The 21,037-nt window shown below is 36.4% G+C and overlaps 2 protein-coding genes across 7 annotated transcripts; one reads left to right on the top strand and one right to left on the bottom strand.

Annotated features, from left to right (window-relative positions):
* The first annotated feature begins 2,062 nt into the window (after positions 1-2,062).
* LOC106169189 (sperm microtubule inner protein 8) lies at positions 2,063-7,400 on the top strand. The gene is made up of 6 exons (XM_013548574.2): positions 2,063-2,477; positions 4,230-4,291; positions 4,702-4,760; positions 5,926-6,073; positions 6,339-6,403; positions 6,784-7,400. The coding sequence occupies exons 1-6, from the start codon at positions 2,255-2,257 to the stop codon at positions 6,845-6,847; spliced, it is 621 nt and encodes a 206-aa protein (XP_013404028.1). The 5' UTR covers positions 2,063-2,254; the 3' UTR covers positions 6,848-7,400.
* A 180-nt stretch (positions 7,401-7,580) lies between these two features.
* LOC106169187 (heat shock factor protein 1) lies at positions 7,581-20,941 on the bottom strand. Of its 6 annotated transcripts, XR_015333745.1 has the most exons (14): positions 20,727-20,940; positions 19,469-19,577; positions 18,915-19,039; positions 17,241-17,365; positions 16,938-17,013; positions 16,377-16,520; positions 15,914-16,042; positions 15,515-15,660; positions 14,161-14,232; positions 13,169-13,274; positions 12,712-12,762; positions 12,137-12,182; positions 10,251-11,936; positions 7,581-10,032 (listed from the first exon to the last, which is right to left on the bottom strand). XR_015333745.1 is itself a non-coding variant. In XM_087010394.1 (13 exons), the coding sequence occupies exons 1-13, from the start codon at positions 20,880-20,882 to the stop codon at positions 11,755-11,757; spliced, it is 1,464 nt and encodes a 487-aa protein (XP_086866520.1). In that variant the 5' UTR covers positions 20,883-20,941; the 3' UTR covers positions 7,581-11,754. The 6 variants fall into 6 exon arrangements, 5 of the variants coding, with proteins under 5 accessions (XP_086866520.1, XP_086866519.1, XP_086866523.1 ...); XM_087010394.1 differs by having other exon boundaries at positions 7,581-11,936; positions 14,161-14,229; positions 20,727-20,941; XM_087010393.1 differs by having other exon boundaries at positions 7,581-11,936.
* Between the last annotated feature and the right edge of the window lie 96 nt (positions 20,942-21,037).

Raw genomic sequence — 21,037 nt, 5'->3', positions numbered from 1 at the left:
TGGGCAGGTGCTGTACTTTATTGTGCAGCACTGAAGGTAGGCCGCCACAAGCGCGTGTATCGCACCTGTCAAACCAGCCGACACTGAGGCGTAATGTCGATCTTTTAAGTAACTGTTATGCAAAGAGACACGGGAGCGCACGCGGTCCGTTTGCCCTGTGTCAATAAGTATTTATTGCATTAAAACTGCAGCGAAAAAATACAAATCTGTCTTTCTTATCTTTTCGACGACCTTTGCTCTTTGAGCCTCTTGAAAATACTTTTGGCGCGAGAATTCCTATGGGTCCATACATAGAATATATCACCTTTTGCATAAACCATTTTGTTACATATGCAGAGCTTAAATTTCGCTAGTAGTCTGGGATTTGCAGAAGAGGTGTTTTTTTCAATATTTAGGTAAATTCTGTATTTCAATAACACGTTTCTCAATGTATATATCTACGCAGTTTGAGAACAATGGCAAAGGGAAAATACCGATAGCTCAATGTTTTTTAGATCCTTTAAAAATACCTCAAGAGAAGATTATTATAATATTACCAAAAATTCATAGATGTTACATGTTACGACGGTTTCATACTATTTTTCTCTTCAAGACGGACGTTTGCCCTTTTTGTAACCCTCCCAGATATAAGTCTTAGAGCTGTGGAGGGTGATATATAGGCCACACCTTATCACTGCTCTGTCCATTCAGCCTCTTTATTTACCTTCCTTTGGCAAAGATGATTGCTTAAAAGATTTACCTATATCGTGTGCTAAATTGTCATAAAGGGGGCCATTATGAGCGACATAAGAAGGCATTTCCTCCTTTGTGGCATCAGAAAATAGTAGAAACTATATAGAACGAATATGAGTGAGAGTTGTTTGGTATATTTTCTCAACAATTCTCAATTTTGTTTGTTCTTAGTTCAGTGCAAGGTGCAGGGTGTTTATATTAAGCATACCTCTGTGCACAAACATAGTGTTATCATTTGTAATAACCAAATGTGATTTGCCTCGGTTCCGAGCTGATAATGTTATCTTTTTTCTCTTGTGTTCGTCACCTGCTTCAGCACTGCAGGTCGTTCAGTTGGGTTCTTCTGGACAAAGCGGCTTTATGAAAAGAGGTAAAACTGAATAAAAAAACAGAATAATAGGTAAGGGTGGACTTTCAGAACAAAGAAGAAGACAAGGGAAAAAGTGTGAAAGAGGTGGGCAGGGGAGGGGAGGGGAGGGGAGGGATCGAATGAGGGATGGAAACGGAAGATATAGATATGCGATAGTAAATATACAAAATAAAAAAATATATATACACCATCGGGAATCCATTACCCTGTAAAAGCGTCTTTGTGTAAAAACAGCTTTAAATAGTAGTTATGATTAAAAAAAGTTAAAGATTTTGTATTAAAAAGGGATACAGATGAAGGATAAAAGCTATACAAAAACAGTTCACTGCCCTTAAAAAGAGGGCTCAAAAGGAAAATGAAGAATAGAAAAGTGATATTTGGAGTGAAAGGGGAAAATACAGTCAAAGACAAATAAGTGAAAATGAATAAAATAATAGGCCTAAATAGAGAGCAAAATTAATGTATTTTAAAAATTCCTTCCATCAAAAACCGTATTTTAAATGCCACGCTTTAAATGAGAGCAGTGGGGATCGGGACCCATCTAATTACGTAAACATTTAAAAATCATCCATCATGGATTTTAAAGAAAAATCTTTTCGTGTTTTTAGTGGTTCTTTTTCATTTATTATAGTGAAACAGTTTCACGTCGATATCACTCAGCTCTACTATTCGTATGGAGTGAAGTGACTTGGGAAGGAAGAATACCTGTTAAACCTTAAAGCTAGTTCTTTTTCAATTTCATCAAGAAGAAAAAAGCTCTTGATTTTTCTCTTTCTTTTACGGCCTCTCTAGGAGCCCCAGACAATATATTTTCTTGAACAAAAGCCGATAAAAACTGCATCTAATGTCCCATATTGTCCTGCGCTGCGTGGTCAGGTGAAAAGTCCCAAACGTCCCGCGACGCAATTGGTTGGTCATTGTGACGTCACTTCATTAGTATTCATTGTGTACAATCACCCTTAGCGACGGCGCTAGCTGCACATGGGACAAAACACGGTAGCATAATATATACAGCCGGAGCCTTTATTTCTCAAGTTACATTAGAATTAAGTTTGTGTAGACAAGCGTGACTTAGAGACTTACTAAGGAGCTTGGGTAAAAATCTAGGGACAACACAACTTTACTAGAGGACTGATTTATACTCCCCAAAAAATGACAACAGTAGGCGTTCAACCTCCTCCCTCAGAGAAGATTCTACCGATGAAGATGCCGAGTTACTCGTACCAGTATCCGACTTTCCGCAGGGTACAGTTAGCGGCGGTGAAGGAAGGACTCTTCCACCCCAGGATACCAACTTTCCGTAGAATGGACATGGATACGGCGGCCCACAAGCTTCCGGACGAGCACTGTAGGACGACCACGGCTTGCGGCCCAGGTAGGTTTTAATGTAGGCTCTATTAGTAGGGCCTATATCTGTCCTATATCTACATGTATTTTATCACCAGCAGCCTCAATCTACCTCAAACATAGACCATTTCGCGAAACGTCCACGGTCCAAAATAGCTGGACATTCAGGTCATCGTTCAATCACATAGCAAAATATACAAGGAAAAAAAAAAAAAGAAGAACCTTAAATGGATAATAAAATGATGAGCAAGATGAGTTCCTGATCCATTTACACATCCATTCAACCTCGAAACGAAAATTAGACAAGAAAATTAAAGGGGATAATTAACCGTTGATTAATGATAATTGAATGATTTAAGTGACACGTCCATGTGTAGAAGGTATATTATGCTCTCCGGCTTAATTCTCATTAATATCTTCACACAGGTCATAGGCCAGCCCTAAGATTTCTGAACTGAATGTTACTAGAAGTTATGCCCCCCCCCCCCCAACTGCACCAGCCGCAGTATGTCCCTGTATTCCTTACTAAATACATTTATTTCAATTAATCAACAATTAAGTTGTTCACTACCTGACACGATTAGGTCAACGGAATATCACTTAATTAGGACTATAACATCTAATCGTTCTAATCAGAGCTATTTACACACCTTGGCGCTGTACACGACAGGTGCGGTAACGAGATTCATTTATTTACCCCCACCCCCCAGACAGGTGATATTACTTGGCATATTTCGCTGACAACTTCTGACATTTGCTCTTAGTTACGGCTTCTGTTCCGTGTCCTGACAGCAGGCTAAGTGACAGGCTTAGTTTAGATCCGAGCCAAGCTTACAGCTAAAGCTACCGCGGGTTGAAGGGAAAAGGCAAATAAAGAACGAAACCCACATGTGTGAAAAAAAAACCTATTAAATCTGTACTCAGGGTTTTGGTGGTGTGTGTGTGTGTGTGTGTGTGTGTGTGTGCGTGCGTGCAAACATGTAGGCCCTATGTGTTAGTGTATGTGCGCGCACAAAAAGGAGGAGGTGAATAGGCCTACATAACAAGTAACGCATTCAGTAAAGTTTAAGGACTTTTTATTATTGAATGAACAATACCACAGCTCATGCTTATTTGTATTTTTATAAACCATTCTAAAGGTATGAGTCAGATAATATTGGCGTGAAAAGGACATGACGTAAAAAGTTATTTACATAAAAATAGCTCATACCGCTTGAATTTCATTGTCGATAGCGATAGATGATATGCTATAATGTCTTATTAGTTCGATATTTGATTAAAAAATTAAATTAAGATACAAACAGATATGTAAATAGATATCTAAAAATAAAAAGAAAATACCTTATAAAGTCATAAAACATATAGGCTGTGATATGAAATCGATATCAATCAAATCCTAACAGAGATCAATATTATTTAAATAATTGATTGGAAATAACTGTGCCACGGATACAGATTGTGTAACTCGATATCCCTGTAAAGATGGATTCGCAGGTCTAGTCAAAAGAGGCTATTTGTATCAAGCAGACTATTAAGATTTATTTTACGATCGGAAAAAATATAATTTTTGCTTCGGTACGGAGACAGTCGGTAAAAATAGCCCTTTGATTTGTCCTTAAATGTGACATCTGATGTAGGTGACTTCAGTGTATATTAATTCCTAGTCCTCATGCGTGGAATGTTCTTGTCTTAATCAACATATGTGTTATTATATCTTTCTGTTAACTTAAAAGGGAAAAAGATAGAGAATAACAGGTATTTGTTCTTGTGTCATTTTCAGAGGACTTCAAACGCTCAACAACGACATTGTTCGCCCCACCAACCAAGAGATTATCTGGCGCTGTAAGTGATTTATTTGGTTATCATTTTGACATTTTTTTTGGAAGGGGGATAAAATCTGTGATACTACATCATCATTGACAACAACAACAGCAATCACTGTAGTAAGATAGACGCTGGCCTAGGCAAAAACTAACTGCACAAATCGAATCAATTGCAGTAGCAACAAGAAAGATGAAGGTTGAATTAACAGATAAAAACGCACATAAAAAAGTAAAAGAAAGGAAAGAAAAAGGCCAGCAAAAATTGCGATATTAGCATTTAGACTGTTAAGCACTTTTATTCTCTCAATGTGTTTTGATTCAGAGAGACATATATTGTAAGTCAAGCAAGTATAATATTCAAGGTTCACAGTTAATTCATATATATATATATATAAAGTGTGTTTTATTTGTGATATTCATATTTTTCAGAATATAACAGATACAGGAAGACAGTTACACAGGTTTTACACAACACCCGAAGAGATCACGTGAGTTTTACAACACACCCTTTATCTCTTCCAGCGTCTGTTCAAAAGCAATTTACTTTTTAATATGATATATTGTGAGGTTTGAATTTTTTCCTTTTCTTAATCTCAAGATCTTAAACTGAAATGTTTTTGTCGTAAGACCTCAAGCTATATTGGCGTGAGAAAGGGCCACATTAAAACTTCTCAGTCAATGACCCGCCCTCCGCAGGCAAAGACTGTACCTCTTCATGAATATCTTTAATCAGTAATAAGACCGTAAGCTCACTTTAAGTGTCTGCTTTAATGAATGCGGAAAAAACATAATATTGTCTCTGGTATGTGACAAAAATAATAAAGTCTGGTTTCTCCTTAGTGTTAATTTGATGAACATTTACCCGGAAGCAATAGAACTTTAGCTACCTTTGAACTTTGGAAGCCTTTGAAGTGATTAGTTTTTTTTTCACATGGACCATAAGCACACATTAACAATGTAAAACAACAACAATAACACAACAATTTTGGGACTTCCTTTTACGCATATTTGACATGTTTGAGCAATGGCCAGGGTATAGCTTTAGGCTGCACATAAGACATGGTGTCCGTTAGGAGAGGTAGTGATAATGATATGGCTGAGGAGGGTGCACTGGAACAGATCCAACATTAGACGTTAATCATGAACTTTTAGCTTGTTTCCGTCAGAGAAAAATGTTATAACTTGTGTTATAACATAAGAAAAGGGCTATTTTTCTTGAATATTCCCCCTCCGTTAGATCTGATGCATAAAACAATGGTATTTATGATCAATTTTCTTCTGATATACAGACACGTCACTTCTAAACTTATATATTGACTGATGAATTTAGCAGTCTTTGAGTCGGCGTGAAAGTAATTTCTACAGATTTAGATCCGCTGCAAACTAAGCAACCTTAATGAACATCTTCTCTTGTTGCATTGCCCAACTGTCCTTCTGAAGGAGTGGGGTGGGGTGTGGGGTTACTGTCGTTAAAGATGAAACAGGTGACGCTGTAATTTCACTCGTCTTACAATATTGTGATGGTAATATTACACGGTATTACACAGACATTGTCATATTTTTGGAATTCACAGAAAAAAAGAGACTCTTATGATAATAAGTACAATATTGCTATTAGACTATTTACTTTAATTTTTTAATTATTTTTTTCAGTAAAACTCGTGGCGAGTGGTCCGACTTCCTGAACAAATCTCCAGAACGTTACAACATTCGTCTGCCGTCGTTGCCCGACAAGAAGGACCTCCATTTTGTGGGCTATGCCGTGAGGTATCTGAAACCTGAGGTCACCGCCTCTTGGAAGGTAAGAAAGAGAGAACAAGAATGAAATACTTTCTCTCTCTCTCTCTCTCTCTCTCTGTGTGTGTGTGTGTGTGTGTGTGTGTGTGTGTGTGTGTGTGTGTGTGTGTGAGAGAGAGTGAGAGAGAGAGAGGTGCTTAACCATATATCAACTTAAGATCGTTCGGAGATTATTAAATGCCTTTGCACATGGTCATTTTTTTTTCTTTTGTTTTTATTGGTCTTCTTGACAGATGTATTGAGAGACGCCGATTTTTTCGTTTTTTTAGTACACGCTGAAGCAAGAACCCATGTTAGACCAGTACGGACAGAGACCCATGCCAGCCAATGTTTTGTGAGTATCTAAACAGTCGTATTTTATCGGTTTTGTTTAACAACCTGTTCTTGCTGTGACTTTCCAAGTGAAAAAAAAGTGGAATAAATAAAATAAAAATTCACACCATTTAGAAAACTCACTTAAACATGAAAAGCTATCAGTTTTGATACCCACAAATTCTGCTATGCTACTAAAATGTTTACAGATCTGATAGTTTTTCAGGCTCCCTACACAACTACATGTAATTGAATATCGCTTATTGTCAGCCTCTCGATTATAAAGTGAACAGCGAAGTGTACACAAACTTACACCATTCCTTTGGTTTTCTCCCGAAATTCCGTTTTAGCTTCATCTATGACATCAATTACTTTTTTCAATTATTTTACTTTTCTTTCCAGCGCCCGCTATAGAGATACCTATCCACAGTACAGCCGCAACATTGCCACAGAAGCCTGGCGATAAAACGCATTAGAAAACATAAAAAAGACTGTTTAAACAATTTACAGCATAATCTTTTTTATATGAAACAAAACACTGAAGCTGAGCTTCAGCAGTGTTGAATATTCAAAACCACGCAAACATACACACAGATTTTTTAGAAAAATGACGACGGGAATTTAGTTTCGAGAAATTGCGTTAGTTGCGCTTTTGTCGCAATCCTGTGATATGGGAGATTGCTCAACTGATGTTGTTCAGCATTTCGTACGCATTCCGTCCAATGTTGTTATAGTATTACGATAAGGGCAACCACCGAATATTCCATACATATCATATAACATTTAGATGTACAAGTATCAAAACTGTAAATCGCATAGCTCTTATCTTAGGGTAATTATTTTTAGCTGAGCATTTCATTTTTAAGCAGTATAATAGAATCTCTAGAACTATCCTAAATTCACTTTGCTCAAATATTTCAGCACGTGTGCCTTGCACAATGCATTTACCATGGCGTGTCTTTGCTCAACCTGGTATTTAAGGAATAATAAAACATCTAACTCATAATGGAAACGTGTCAGTCTCTTGTTGTGCAATTGTTTTCAATTAACTGGAATTTGATATTGTCAATGATGAATTTTGCTTGGAATATTAAAGCCTGAAATTTGTTCCCAAAATATAACGAAATAATTAAATCTAGATTCAGGAAAAATAAGCTTATCTGAATAACTCGGCAGAACCAAAGCAATCAAAATTAGACTCTTGCCTTTTAAAATTTTTATTCTTTTCAATTTTTATTTCTGACAAAAAATCTGACACTGAAAATGTTTCAGTGTTGCAAAGCTATGTAAGCCACTAATGAATATCAAAGTAATAAATTAGATACCTAATTGAATATTAGACAACAGTACAAATGATAATACTACAGCATTTACCATGTTGTGGCACCAGCATAAAATAGTTATTAATAATATCTTCTGTAACAATTCAACAATATTGAAAAAGAAATACTCATGCTTATTATAATGATTGATACCATTAACAGTGATAACTGTATTCATAAATAATGCTTAAATTCTTATAAAAAAAAAAACAAACACCTTCCACAAGAAGATTTACCAAGTGTTTTCTCTCGAAATACAACATCTCAAAGTACAGGTACAAGGTAAAGAAAAATGTGGAAAATAATCAAGTATGAAATCCACTTCATGGTAATTTGGGTTTCTCATTTTCTTAACTCTGGCAACACTGATAATAATGTACCTGAAAATTTTTAAGAGCAAGAAATTTTTTTAGTGAAATGAAATATCACTTGATATCGAGGTGGTTAAGTTTCAGCAACTGGCAGAAAATCAAAGTAAACCAGGTTAGAGGCTGTAGAATGGGGCAATTTGGTTTATCCCTCAGGCTCAAAGCCAAAAAAGATTAACCTCAAAGAGACTACTACAGTAGTTCTATGATGGTGCAGACATGGGGAAACTGCCTATCGAACTGGTAATGACTTCTTGAAATGCCAGAGGACCTGCAAGACTTTAGATATCACAGGTCCCCTGGGCTTCCAGGCTTTACGTGAAAAGACAATACAAATACATCACACGTAAACATCGACTAACAGAATTTATAATCTTAGTTCGGACCGTTACAGCATTGGGAGGACCTGCAGATTTCTCGTAGTGCAGGTCCTCTGGACATTCAGTATCTGCTTAGTTTTCCCCATGTCTGCAGCTGTCAGGTGCCTTTTACATTGAAATATCATATCACATTTTGTAAAATGCATTTTTAAAATGTTATTTAAAAACATTTATTACAATGTTAGTTCTGCTGCAAAATATATTTGTTGCCATGTCTTCTCTTTATACACGAACAATGTATTTATATACAAGTATGTACAGAAACCAACTGATGCATTATTATTATCCTAAATATTTGTCAACTTTCAATATCAATCCATATTTGAGTTTTAATTATTAGTCTCAACACCTCTTTTTGACAAACATGAGGTGGGTGAAATATACAGAGCAGCAATACAAAAGGAATTTTTGCAAAAATAAATCCATTTTTCAAAATTTAAAGACAAACATCATGTACACGTGTGTTGCTCGCGGATGTTGGTCATTATTTCAATGGAGAAAACAGTACCCTGTCAAAAACTTAACAGCTACAGTTTTCTAAACAAAAAGCCATTGCTAAATTTTTTTCATCAGTCACTAGCTTCTTTCTTTTCTCCATCCACTTGCCCCCTCACATCTGCAGGTGCATTCACATTGAAGTTAGGCAGGTCCTTCTTGCACAGACTCTTCTCTGTGCGCCCTGTAATTCAGCCAAGTTGGATGTGGCACAGGACACGAGGGGATAAAAAAGTGGGATTATCACATTTCTGAAGTACCCCTAATTGGATTGCTTGCAGTGTAAATGCACCTTGTCCTGCATATGGGAGATGATAAAATATGGCACGGAATATAGATTTAACATGTAAATTCTTTACAACAAATTTTAGGGTTTTTCAGTAAAATCAAATGTTAAGTATCAACTATGAATAACTGGTCTATACTGTGAAGGAAAATGGGATAAATTCCTGCAACACAAATGACAAAGGTGAATCAAGTTTGCAAAACAAAATGTCAGATCCAGCCTCCATTGTTTCTTAAAGAGGTGAAAAGACGCTCACGCTTTACATGGGAACTGCAAATGTTTTAAATTTCAGACCATTTCCAATGTTTCTTCACAGCAACAACAGGGGGGATTGACCTTGCGTCTAGAGAGTATCCACTAGATAATTTGTTTAAGCCCACATATGGTACTAGTATCAGAAGGAGAAGAAATGGATAACTACATGGAACTGGAACAATATGTTAACAACAGTGCACATGAAGAAGATGAGGCCCAACTTCATCCAACAGAATTGGCATAAAGTTTATATGCCTACATTGGGCATCCCCAGATCATTTTGCCCTCAGCTGTCAAAATGAAAAGGTTTTCTTTTAAGGCCATTTTCTTTTCAAATATTGAAAAACATTTACACAGCCCACCTATATGTACTACACTTTCTGCCAGCAGTGTAGAAACCAATCTTTTAATACATTATGCTCACAATTTTACCAGTCAAAGTATGATAAAGGTTTCTACTGACTAACCCCACCCCGCATTGCAGAGGTCCAGGAGACTGGAGACAGCAGAGGTGGATATCCAGTAACCTCTGTGTTTCAGGGTGCCTTAGACCCAATTTCCAGAGATTAGATCGATCTGCTTTACATCGACCTAACTCCCTGGGGGTTCACGCTAAATAGCTGTCAGCCAAGCAGACAGGAAAGTTAATTACCCCCTTACAGCTTGTAGTAGGCGGGACGGACATTTAAGCCGGATTATCTGACAGCAATCTAGTGAGACTCCCCGTGGGGATAGATCGATCTAAAAGCTCTGGGAATACAGCCTTAGACTGTCATACATCACAACTGGCAAGGAGCACCTAGACTCTGCTTTCCTAACATGAGGTATATATGTATGTGTATATGCTATACAGAAATCAATGCAGTCTCAATGCCGATTTGAACTGAACATCAACGCACTGTTATCTAATTTCACTTCATGATATTCTTTTGCATTACTAGTATATATTTCTGAAAACTAAATTAAAAGCAGCACAATATATCATTTCTATCATATGCCAATGGGCATGTTCAAACCTTCAACTGACTATCTCGAATACCTGGCATATAATTCAGTAGGTGTGTGCATGTGTGCAAGTCCCCATAGGGGTATCTGAGATATGTAGGCCAGATGACGTCAGTGCAAATTTTGAATGCATATTCCACCTGGGCTTCGTAACTCGAAAGCATCGCAAATTGCAACAGAGCACAAGCGTCTCTATTCTATACCTCGGGATTTACTCCCCCATATGGGCCCCGAATAGCCTCGAAATGAAAGGTGATTCGCAAATCGCGATCCTTTTGAGTTACAGAGCCCTGTTCTCACCTCTAGCTCCTTGAAGACTAATGCTCACTTCACACATCTAGGCCAAAGGTCCAGACAGCCTTCCCCCATTCTGAACAAATCATCTATTCAGTGACACCCTCATATTATATATACATATCTTAAGCTGGAATAGAAGTCTACAGAGAGCTAATGAAAATATCAAGTCTTGCCCATGGCAGGTGCTAGATTACATAGCGCTATTATGGTAACCTTGCGTGGACGTATTTCTCCAGGACAGGAGCAATCCATGGTCTCCAGGACAGGACAAATCCACAGTTTCCTTGTCCTTGACTCTTGAGTTTTGTACCATAACTTACGTAGAAATCAACCATTTGCTTGTGCTCTTGATTACCATCACAGCAGGATGACAGATATATTTCAAAGACCATATGTTTGATTACAGTTGCTCATGTAATACCACCTCATTTCCAACTGTTTCTTTCTTCATAATCTACTCAGTTCTATTTATATAACAAATGCATTAAAATCTCAGTCAGCACCACCTATACAGTGTTATTCACTGAGGTCTCCCCTCTTTTCTGCCATCCTGTGTATAAAGGATATACAGACAAATAACATTTAACCACCATATTTCTTTCTTCCTCTTCCAAGCTACCATAGTAGTCTTTGCAATTTCCAGAAAATTCACCACAGATGCCTTTCCACGTAATCCACGGAAGAAACATCTCATCAAATTGATGTTTTCTACTTGCTAGCTCGAAACAGTCAATCACCGAGGAAATGCATGTTTGTGCACCCTGAAAATGTATAATCCTTTTTGCAAGTTAAACAGTATTGAAAATCCACATTTCAGCATCACTCACTATGCCAGAGCTTTCTCATTTACCAGAATCAGTCACTGGATAGAAGTGATGGCTTTGCTGTCACAGAATTTCTTCCAGATAATTAATAACAAAGGCAAGGCCCAATTGAAAAAGTACTGTGCACTCCAGCCTTGGTCATTAATCCACCTCCTCCATGCTACTCAGATAATCCTTGCTGGGTCCGTCCTTATCCTTGTCTCCTGCTGGGCTCAGGGGGCTGTTCAGGGGGTCCAAGATGGCGTCTACGTTGTCTTCCACTGGGACGAGATCAAACAGGTTGGGCAGACCCTCTGGGGGGTTGTACTCTATCAGCTCATTACCTGAGGGAAATACATGGAGACAGGTTTGAATAAAGGGGAGATTTAACTGTACAAACCTTTAAAAAATTTAATTTCATACAAAGCCAAAATTGGACATAGTTAAAACGAATTATACATCAAGTCTGTGGAACTGTTAGGTAAAGAACAATAGCTTTGAAAGCTATGAAGTCAACATGACACCATTTCATCTCAAGGCTCACCTAATATTGTTCCATCTCTTGCTGAATCATCTTCATCCATGAAAATCTGAACAACAAATATTCAAACAATTACTGTATCATTGTCATTATTAGTTTTTCTCCTGCATATGCAATTCATTTTTATTTAAAAAAAGGAGATATCCCATGTAGTCTTCTTTCCTGCTTTTGGGAATCTATATAATATACATTTTTTCTTTAAAAAAATCTATTTTATGCAAATAAACAATAAACAGCAAGTTAATCTAAAACACGCAGTCACAATGAAGAAAATACACCAGTGTAGACGTGGTTGTCAAACTTGTCAAAACTGTCATCTTATCTTTATGTAGACTGGGACCAGGCTGGCAAATTGGCTTAAAATAGATATTTTGACTCAAAACATTTCTTTCCATCTATTTTCATACTGTAATTAATTTTAGTTAAAAAATATCTGATCACATTTTTTTGACATACAAATTTCTCCTGCCAATGTTTTTAATTATCAAATTCTGTGAAAAGAGTTCTGTTACATGATCACCAGAGGCAATGTGCCAGCGTAACCCCAGAAGTGCACTCTGATTGGACAGTTTACTTACGTTGCTCGGAATTTGTGACAAATTGGGAGCCGGACTCTCCGGGTTAAAGAGCTGTAAAAATACAGTCAGCCAATGTGTAAGTATGTTAGATGCTGGCTTTTGTTTAATGTGTAATCCAAATGTGAAAAATAATTCAAAAAGGTTATTTTGAAAACCAATTTAAAACTGCAACTGAAAGATTGTTTTGGTGAGTACAAAATAGCTGTTAGGAAGATAACAACTGATACTACACCAACAGACAGTATAATATCCTTGGTTTGATTACTCCACTGATGACACAATATGGATGTTGGCCAGGTCTACTATGTGACTTATCTCTAGTGTCAAAGCAGGATCATTTCATAGTATCCCCCCCCCCTCTGAACAGCCAAGTATCATGGCAGGATCAGTACACAGACCCCCCACCAAACAGCCCCTGTTCAAGAGATCTTTCTGATCACCAGTAAGGCTGACTTACCCCGAGTATCATGGCAGGATCCAGGTTGTAGGAGCTTCCGGAGAGGATGTCTTTAAGAGAATCCAGGTCCGTCTGCAAGGTGTCCAGGTGATCTGTCATGTCATTTCTGAAACAGAATATTAAGAACTTAAAACAAAAGAAATAAAATGTTTTGATTGTATTATAAAATATATGTGGCAAAGTAGAGAAAGTAGCCAAATAACGAACAGTTCATCTGTGTTCAACCTTGCAACTCCAGAGAGAAGAGCTGAAAACAAATAATGACTTAAACAGAAAGTTTTATGAAATTTGCATCTTTTTTAATGTAGAGCATCATCTTATTTACTATAATGGTCACTGAGACAATTTAAATTGAATAAATACATTTATCTCTTTCTCTCTAAAAATAAATAAATAAAAATGAACAAACTAAATAAAACAACAAAAATGAAATATACATTTTAAATAAAACAAAAAAATGAAAAATAGAAAAAATAAAATAGAAAACTAATAAAAAATAACAATAAACAAAACCAGTCCCTTTGAAATTGGCAAATGAAACATGCAATTAAGTATTACATTTAAAAACTTGAACCATGTACCCTGGGAGAAACAGTTATGGCAGTAGTTATTATGGTGTTTAGCAGATGGAGCCACTTCTCAATTCCTGGGAAACTCTGTACAATAGAGACCCACTTACAACCACAACATACCAATATGTTAAGCAACATGCACAGCCAATTGTTAGGAATGCATTCAAAACAACCCAGAGTCCAGAATTACGAACATGGCATTACAACAAATTTGCAATAAATAAATAAGCAAATAAAAAAAAAACTTTATTTAAACCATTTCATTATTATTTCATCAAAGCTACTCTTTAACACAAAGTTAGTATAAAAGATAAATACACATATGTTATAATGAAGTATCAAAGTAAAGTGAATAGTTTGGCTCCAAGGGGCAGATGCTGTCTGCACATAAACACGGGTCAAATATTCCCTTTCACTTACTGTAGTTTTAAACTGTTTTGTCTTGTAAAGGTGGGGTTATTATTACTACCACCGCTAACATTGCTGCTACTGCTGAAGTGAGAAAACATTAATCACAACATTGTTACAGACACTTATACAAGTTTCAGGGTGCATTTCCAGTCCAGGTTTGATTGTTTAACTTAGAATAGTGCTCTCTCAACTGACCAAGTTATTACCTCTATCAAGATGGCCATGTTTTTGCCTTTGTTGGTTTGTTAGGTAGCAGCCCAACTCAAAAAGTTATCAACAGATTTTGATACAATTTTCAAGATAGGTCAAAAATGGGCTAACTTAGAATTAATTCAATTTGAGGAGGATCCATTTATTAGTAATTATCAGAATTGAGTTACCCAGAAAAATTATGATTTGTAACCATAGGTAGCCAGTCCTATCCTTGGTTTTCATCAGTGTTGAGGTAAGACTGGATTCCTATGGTTAGAAATTGTAACCACAAAGGTAAGACTGGATTCCTATGGTTAGAAATTGTAATCACCAATGTTTGATGAGATGGAAGGCACAAATATTTGCTGCAACAACCTAACTGGAAATTTGCCTCCAGATTCATACTTGTTATTATTTCTAAGTGAATCTGAGAAAAGGGATGATAATACTGGTAGTTATGGTCAATATTGAGAATGAAACAATATCATTGTGTATGCAGATACCAAAAGCTGGAGTAAGTCTTGAGGTTGGGGGTGATTAGATGGTGCAAGTGAAAGTGAAACAGTGAAGTGACAATATTTACTATAAATTAATGGTTTTGATGAGGTCCAATTCCACAACCCTTTTATCTATTTCTTTTCTTTCAGGAAACATATTTATGTCTAAAGACCTCATCCAAACCAGGTGTACAAAATACATAGCTGGAACAAGTTGAGATGTTATCCTAAAAGGCAAAGAAAAATTCATTGCAATAGGTCAAACTAAAAAGAGTGATGTAGTCAACTTTTGATTTATTGCAATCAACTGTTAAGCTATCAATTTTCCTCTTTTCAAATGACTTACATGCAAAATGAAGATTTCTATCTTAAATACCCCCATCCCTCAATTTTCAAAATTTTAATGTTACTATCTGATCCCCAAAACAATCATTTTCATTCATTCTTTACTATCAATACAGATATTAAAAAAAAAAAAAAAAAAAAAAAAAAAAAAACTTGCTTTTATGACATTTCAATGGAAATCATCTGAGACAGCCTTAAATGAGAGCTTTGTCTTTTATTCATTGCTGCACCACACTCATTAGTCCACAGTAATTTCTGACCCCACTCTCAATCCCACTATAACATTAAGTCTAGGGTCTTAACGCTATTTCTAATGTTCACTTCCTTACTTGCTCAGGGCCATGTCCAGTGAGTTGTCTGCCGAGTTCTCGGTGTTGAGGGGTTCGCTCAAAGACTGAATAAGTTCCTCTGTTTCTTTAAATGTTGCCTCATCTGGATTGTCTGCATTGGACATGCTGGATTGTGGCATTTCACCCTGTGGGGAAAAAAATACATGTGGTTCATATCACAGAATGCTCAGTCCTCTCTGTTAAATATATATACAATTCATACAGCATAACCAGTCTGAACTATCTAAATCTATGGAAATTTCTTTCTTTCTTTTAGCAAAACTGGAGTAAAAAGATTCTTATTTAGATTTACAAATGCTCTCTCTCTCCCACTTCTCCGTTAAATATGACACACACACACACACACACACACACACACACACACACACACACAACTACCTTGCTATTATCTGTAGGCTTTGGAGACTGGACAATGGACTCTGTCTGTTCTGCAATACCAGCCAAGTTACTCAAGTCGGTCACTTCATGAATCAGGGGTTTGTTGTCCACTTGACAAGGGTCCTGAGGCTGGGACATACAAATAATTAAGTCACTACTGATGTAAAATGAGGTATACGAATAAAATGTACAAACTTCACTAAAACAATGTTTTAGAAAATTAAAATCATCATATTTTAGTGAAATTAAAAATTCCCACAAAGTTGGTCTTTAAAGAAAGTGCAATACTTAATACCAAACAGGCAACCGTACTTTTACCAAACAAGGTCTTACGTTGAATGAAAAAAATCTGCCTGCCAATATCCAAAGAAATTCAAGGCCAGTTTTAAACCCTGCTTTTGTCTAACCAATTCTGACAGGAAATGATAACAAACTCTGTCTGACCTCCCCAGACATCACTTACCGTTGCTGTGTGAGATTCGTCAGCGGACAGTCGGCTGATTTTACAGCTCGGCTCTAACTGACTGGAGTCATTCAACATTAGAGGTAGTTTCCGCTTCCCAAGAACCTTACGACTTCCCACAAGATGCATCAGAAACTGAATTAACTACAAAAAAGAGAAAAAAATGTGACCAAGGGTTTCCACAGAGAGCCATCTTGCTGTCCTTTGGACGGCCATTAGACTAAAAATACGGTCTAAATTACCAAAGATGGCTGGAAGGCATACAAATTTTTGAGTTGGTTGGTTGGACTTGCTTAAGTTGGACTCCCAGTAAACTTATAACCAAATTATAGATTTTGGATTCCCTGCATACCAAATACTGGGGAAACCTCTGAATGTGACCAATAAAAACAAAATGTATTCTGTCTTTCAAATAATGTGTACAAAAACAAGTTAAAGACTGTACTCTTGGACTTCCAAAAGACAGACATTTCTTGATGCATACTTAAATGATAAGTGAGTGTTATATAAGTACTTCTAAAGACTATCAGTTTAACCAGTAACTGCCAGAAACAAACTTACCTTGTTAACTATCTGTTGTTGCTTCATGTGTTTTTGTCGAAGTGACGCCACTTCTCTCCATAATGCCTCGTTTTCTCTGTAAAAAATATTGTTTCACATGAAAAAAAAAAAAAGACATTGTATCACATAATGAAACGAAACCCTGTGGTGATATCACTTGACACTGGAAATTTTATATTAAGAGCCATTTTCTTTAAATTAATGTTATAATATTTTTAACGCTGTTCTGAAGAGAAGAGAAGAGTGAAAGGAGAAATATACAGGGAATAAATTTTTAATTTAATATCCTTTAAAAAGGTTCACCTCTTCATCCCATCCAATTTTGAATTCATGTTTTCTTGCTTCCCACGAATTGACTTCACGTCACTCAAAACCTTGGACACGTCCTCATGTCGGACCTTCACGTCATCTCGCGTGCTACCTCCAACCTAAGACAAGATAAAGAAGCCTATCAGGATTTTTTTAATATAATCAAGCTGTATTTTAGTCCTTACAAAAGATCCAGTAGGTTTGAGGGTAATATGGCACATTGTTATCCTTTTTTTTTTACAGTAAAAAAAGAAACAACAAGGGAGTCAGATGCAGGTGATTGCTATATGAACAGATATACTGTGTCTGCACATAAACACAATATAACCAATCAGCATATTATTCATTATTCCCTACTTGCTAATGTGCAATATGGCTTACTAAAGGTCAATATAAAGCTGTGATGTAAAAACAAAGATGGTGTAATAAATTCATAATTCATTGAACAAAAAAAAAGCTAAATGCTTTGATTTTTCTCTTTTTTTTTTTTTTGTTTCTTATATTCATCATTCAAGATAGGTGTAGAAAACAAACAGATGTTTTGGTTGGTGCCAAAACAAGGTTCCATTCCCATCCAGAAGTGAGCCTCTTTTTGGCATCCAACAGACATGTCATTGGGTTGGTGCCAAAATGAGGCAACCATAAGACACAGCTCTGTATCTATTTGTTGACAAGTCTGAATAGCTCTGTACACTTAAAAAAGAACAGACAATGTGGGAATATACCTGGGTAATTTTTATAACAGGAGATAAGTTCACTGAATTATATATATATAACAAACTTGAGTGTGGTACAGAGTGCTCAACAGTCTGGAGCATTTATGACACACGTCATATTTTTATGTCTAGACAGTGCCTGTCCATCATAAGACCGGCTGAGATTCAGCTTATCTTCACAGCAACATGAAACTGGCCTGTGCTGCACTTGCAATTCATTTTTGGGCAAAAGACTCTCATTCCATCAATAAAATGCTGGGTGGTTCATTTTATAGTGGCTGTTTAAAAAAATCTACATAATATTTGGTATGCTTTGTACATCTCGCATATTCAGGGGTGAAAACGAGGCTTGCAATTTCTCATGGCATATAGACCATATGAAAAAACTAAATGAACACTGAAAATCCTGAAAACTTTCACTCACTGTATGCATATTCTACATAGCAAATTAACCCAATCCCATTCCTAAAACAGTAATAGCATTTCCCAGAAACCACTGGAAAAAAATCTTTAAGTTATCATCTTTCACATAATATCTTCAATGTATTACAGTATTATGAAATCTGAGCTGGCATTTGAAAGGCTTATGTGCCTGACAGTGTCCCTTTCCAAGTGCAATATCCTGTCACCGGTGGTAAATGTCACACAGAATAAGTCATCACAACAGAGCATTTTAACATCACTGGAAGCTTAAAGCTGCTTCTAATTCTGGTCTCCTAAAGCCATTCTAAGGTCCAATTTCACAGGACAGTATAGTTTTGTGATACAGTAAGGACCAGTACACTTAAAGAGATCCTAACATATAATTACGCCTCTGGGGCTTTTACAATTTTCACTCCCTGCTGTTTGGTTGTAAGCTGATTAATTGGCTTTGTCTTTTGAATTTCCTAATATATATGCAATTATAACACTGGCTGCCAAGCTCTTTCAAAATTCAAACTGCACATCTTACCTTTCTCTTGATGAGGTCCAAGAGGTACTCGTGGTCCTTCAAGAAATATGGGTGTGCAAACTCCATGTCATCTTTGTCCACTTTAAGGCTGCCCTGCTCAACATTGGTCACCTTACGGAATCCATCTGAAAAGGAGTTAAACTGAATTATACGAGCTACCACAGAACCAACATGCCACACATCATACCTAAACTGCAGTACTAAATACGAATTCAAAATTAATTTAATATTTGTCTATTCCATCTTTGCATAGTAGAAATTCTTGAAACATATACCCAAAAATAACTGTTATGCATAATGCGTGTGTCTCATCATATTCATTGTTGTATATGAAAATTGTCATTGTCCATAAAAGCATTTTACAATTACATTTTAATTTTCTTAAAATCGCGTCCACCATATGTTATCTATGTGGGTAATTCATGGTAAAATATAATTTCCTGTTAATTTCATAGCTGCTACGTCTGAAACCAGCTCACTAACATAATCCATACAGCTCTTCAAATCCATGAGTTAAAGCAGCTCACATTTTCCATTTTGTTCTGTATACTTACACATGTTCAACTGTCTGATAAAACTTGCAATGTTGTTGTGCTTGAAGTAAAGAGGTAGGACCTCTTTGGCAAACCTCCCCTGGTCATACACATGGAAACTCCTTCCACTCTGAAATCAATAATTCATATCAAAGATGGACTGAAAGGGTCAAAGCTATTCTTCCATTACATATGTGTGGCATATAATGGATTAGAATGTCTTTTAACAGAGAGAGAATAGTAATTGGCAAAGATAACATGTACTGTGCTTGGCTGACCTGACTTAATCAAACTGTCTTTACTACTCAGGTTTTTGTGCTGTCATAACTCTGCTACTAGTATATTAACATATGATATTGATGAGGCATTAAGGAATCTAGGTATTTGAATTTATTCATTCAATACTATATATGCAAAATATATTGACAAGATTTTTTGCAAAATCACTGAGAAACAAAAAACATACATTTTTTTCTTTATAAACTACAGAATTTCTCCAACTATTGCCAATTTGCAGGACTTGAACACAACTTCATAGATAAGATACACTTGTTAAATCAAACTGCAATTTAGTAATGTTGGAAAGGGAAAAATAACTGCCTGTGGAACTAAGCTCATGTCTCTTTCTGGCAAAATGGAACACTAACATAATTACTACATATGTGAAAAATGTGAAGAAATTTCAGGGGAAAAAAATCTCAAAATGATGATGCAACAAAGCATCTTTTGTCAACACAAACAAGTGTTAGAAGTGAATAAGCCCATCTTTATACACGTCCTTAATCACAACTTACACATGTATCACATTTATCACAACTTACAAGTGTATCTTATAACTGGTACTAAAATTAATTTCAATTCATAAAAAAATCAATTATGTTTAAGAACATTTTAAACACAAGATTAATGTAATGATTATGTAAATTTTAGGTGTTCCCTGTTAAACCTCGGATGAGTCATAGAGAAAATATAAGTTTAACACGCCTCAAGATATTGGAGGGGATTTCCTTCTCCACAGACAGCGCGAACGTCACTGACCTATGATTACATAAACTGATAGGCTGACGACCGGGGAATTTTATCGTCGGCTATCAAACTACTGAAATTTACTTTCAGTGACTTTCTGCTATAACAAAACAATAACAAATCTAATTTCACCCAAATTGTAATACATGGCTAATGTACACAATGCATATATTCTCTGCAAAGTTCGCAGAAACCGGTTTCACACTTGCTACAAATGCCAGGCAGTGCTCGTGAAGCAACAGTTAAGACTTACCGCATCCCAGTAGATTAATTCGTCCGTCGACGGATCTTCTACCAAGGTCCACAACTTCGAGAGAAATGCTGGGACAGCTGAGCCAGCTTCTGCTGAATAGTTTTCTGTTTCTTTTGTAGGCATTTTGTTAACTCTCCTAAATAATAACTCATCCATCGTGTGATCAGTAACAACACTGATACACGGAGTGACAGGAACTGCGCAATTAGAAATAGATCTGCAGTAATCAGAAAAGCAGCTATTGATTGGCCAATATGTGTAAAAAGCGCGTGTAGTTCCCATAAATAAGCTTTTAAAGGAATTATGTAAAT

Source organism: Lingula anatina, chromosome 4, assembly GCF_051362555.1.
Source record: "Lingula anatina isolate TDL-2025a chromosome 4, LinAna3.0, whole genome shotgun sequence".
Lineage (NCBI taxonomy): Eukaryota > Metazoa > Brachiopoda > Lingulata > Lingulida > Lingulidae > Lingula > Lingula anatina.
This window is presented reverse-complemented; position numbering and strand designations above follow the sequence as displayed.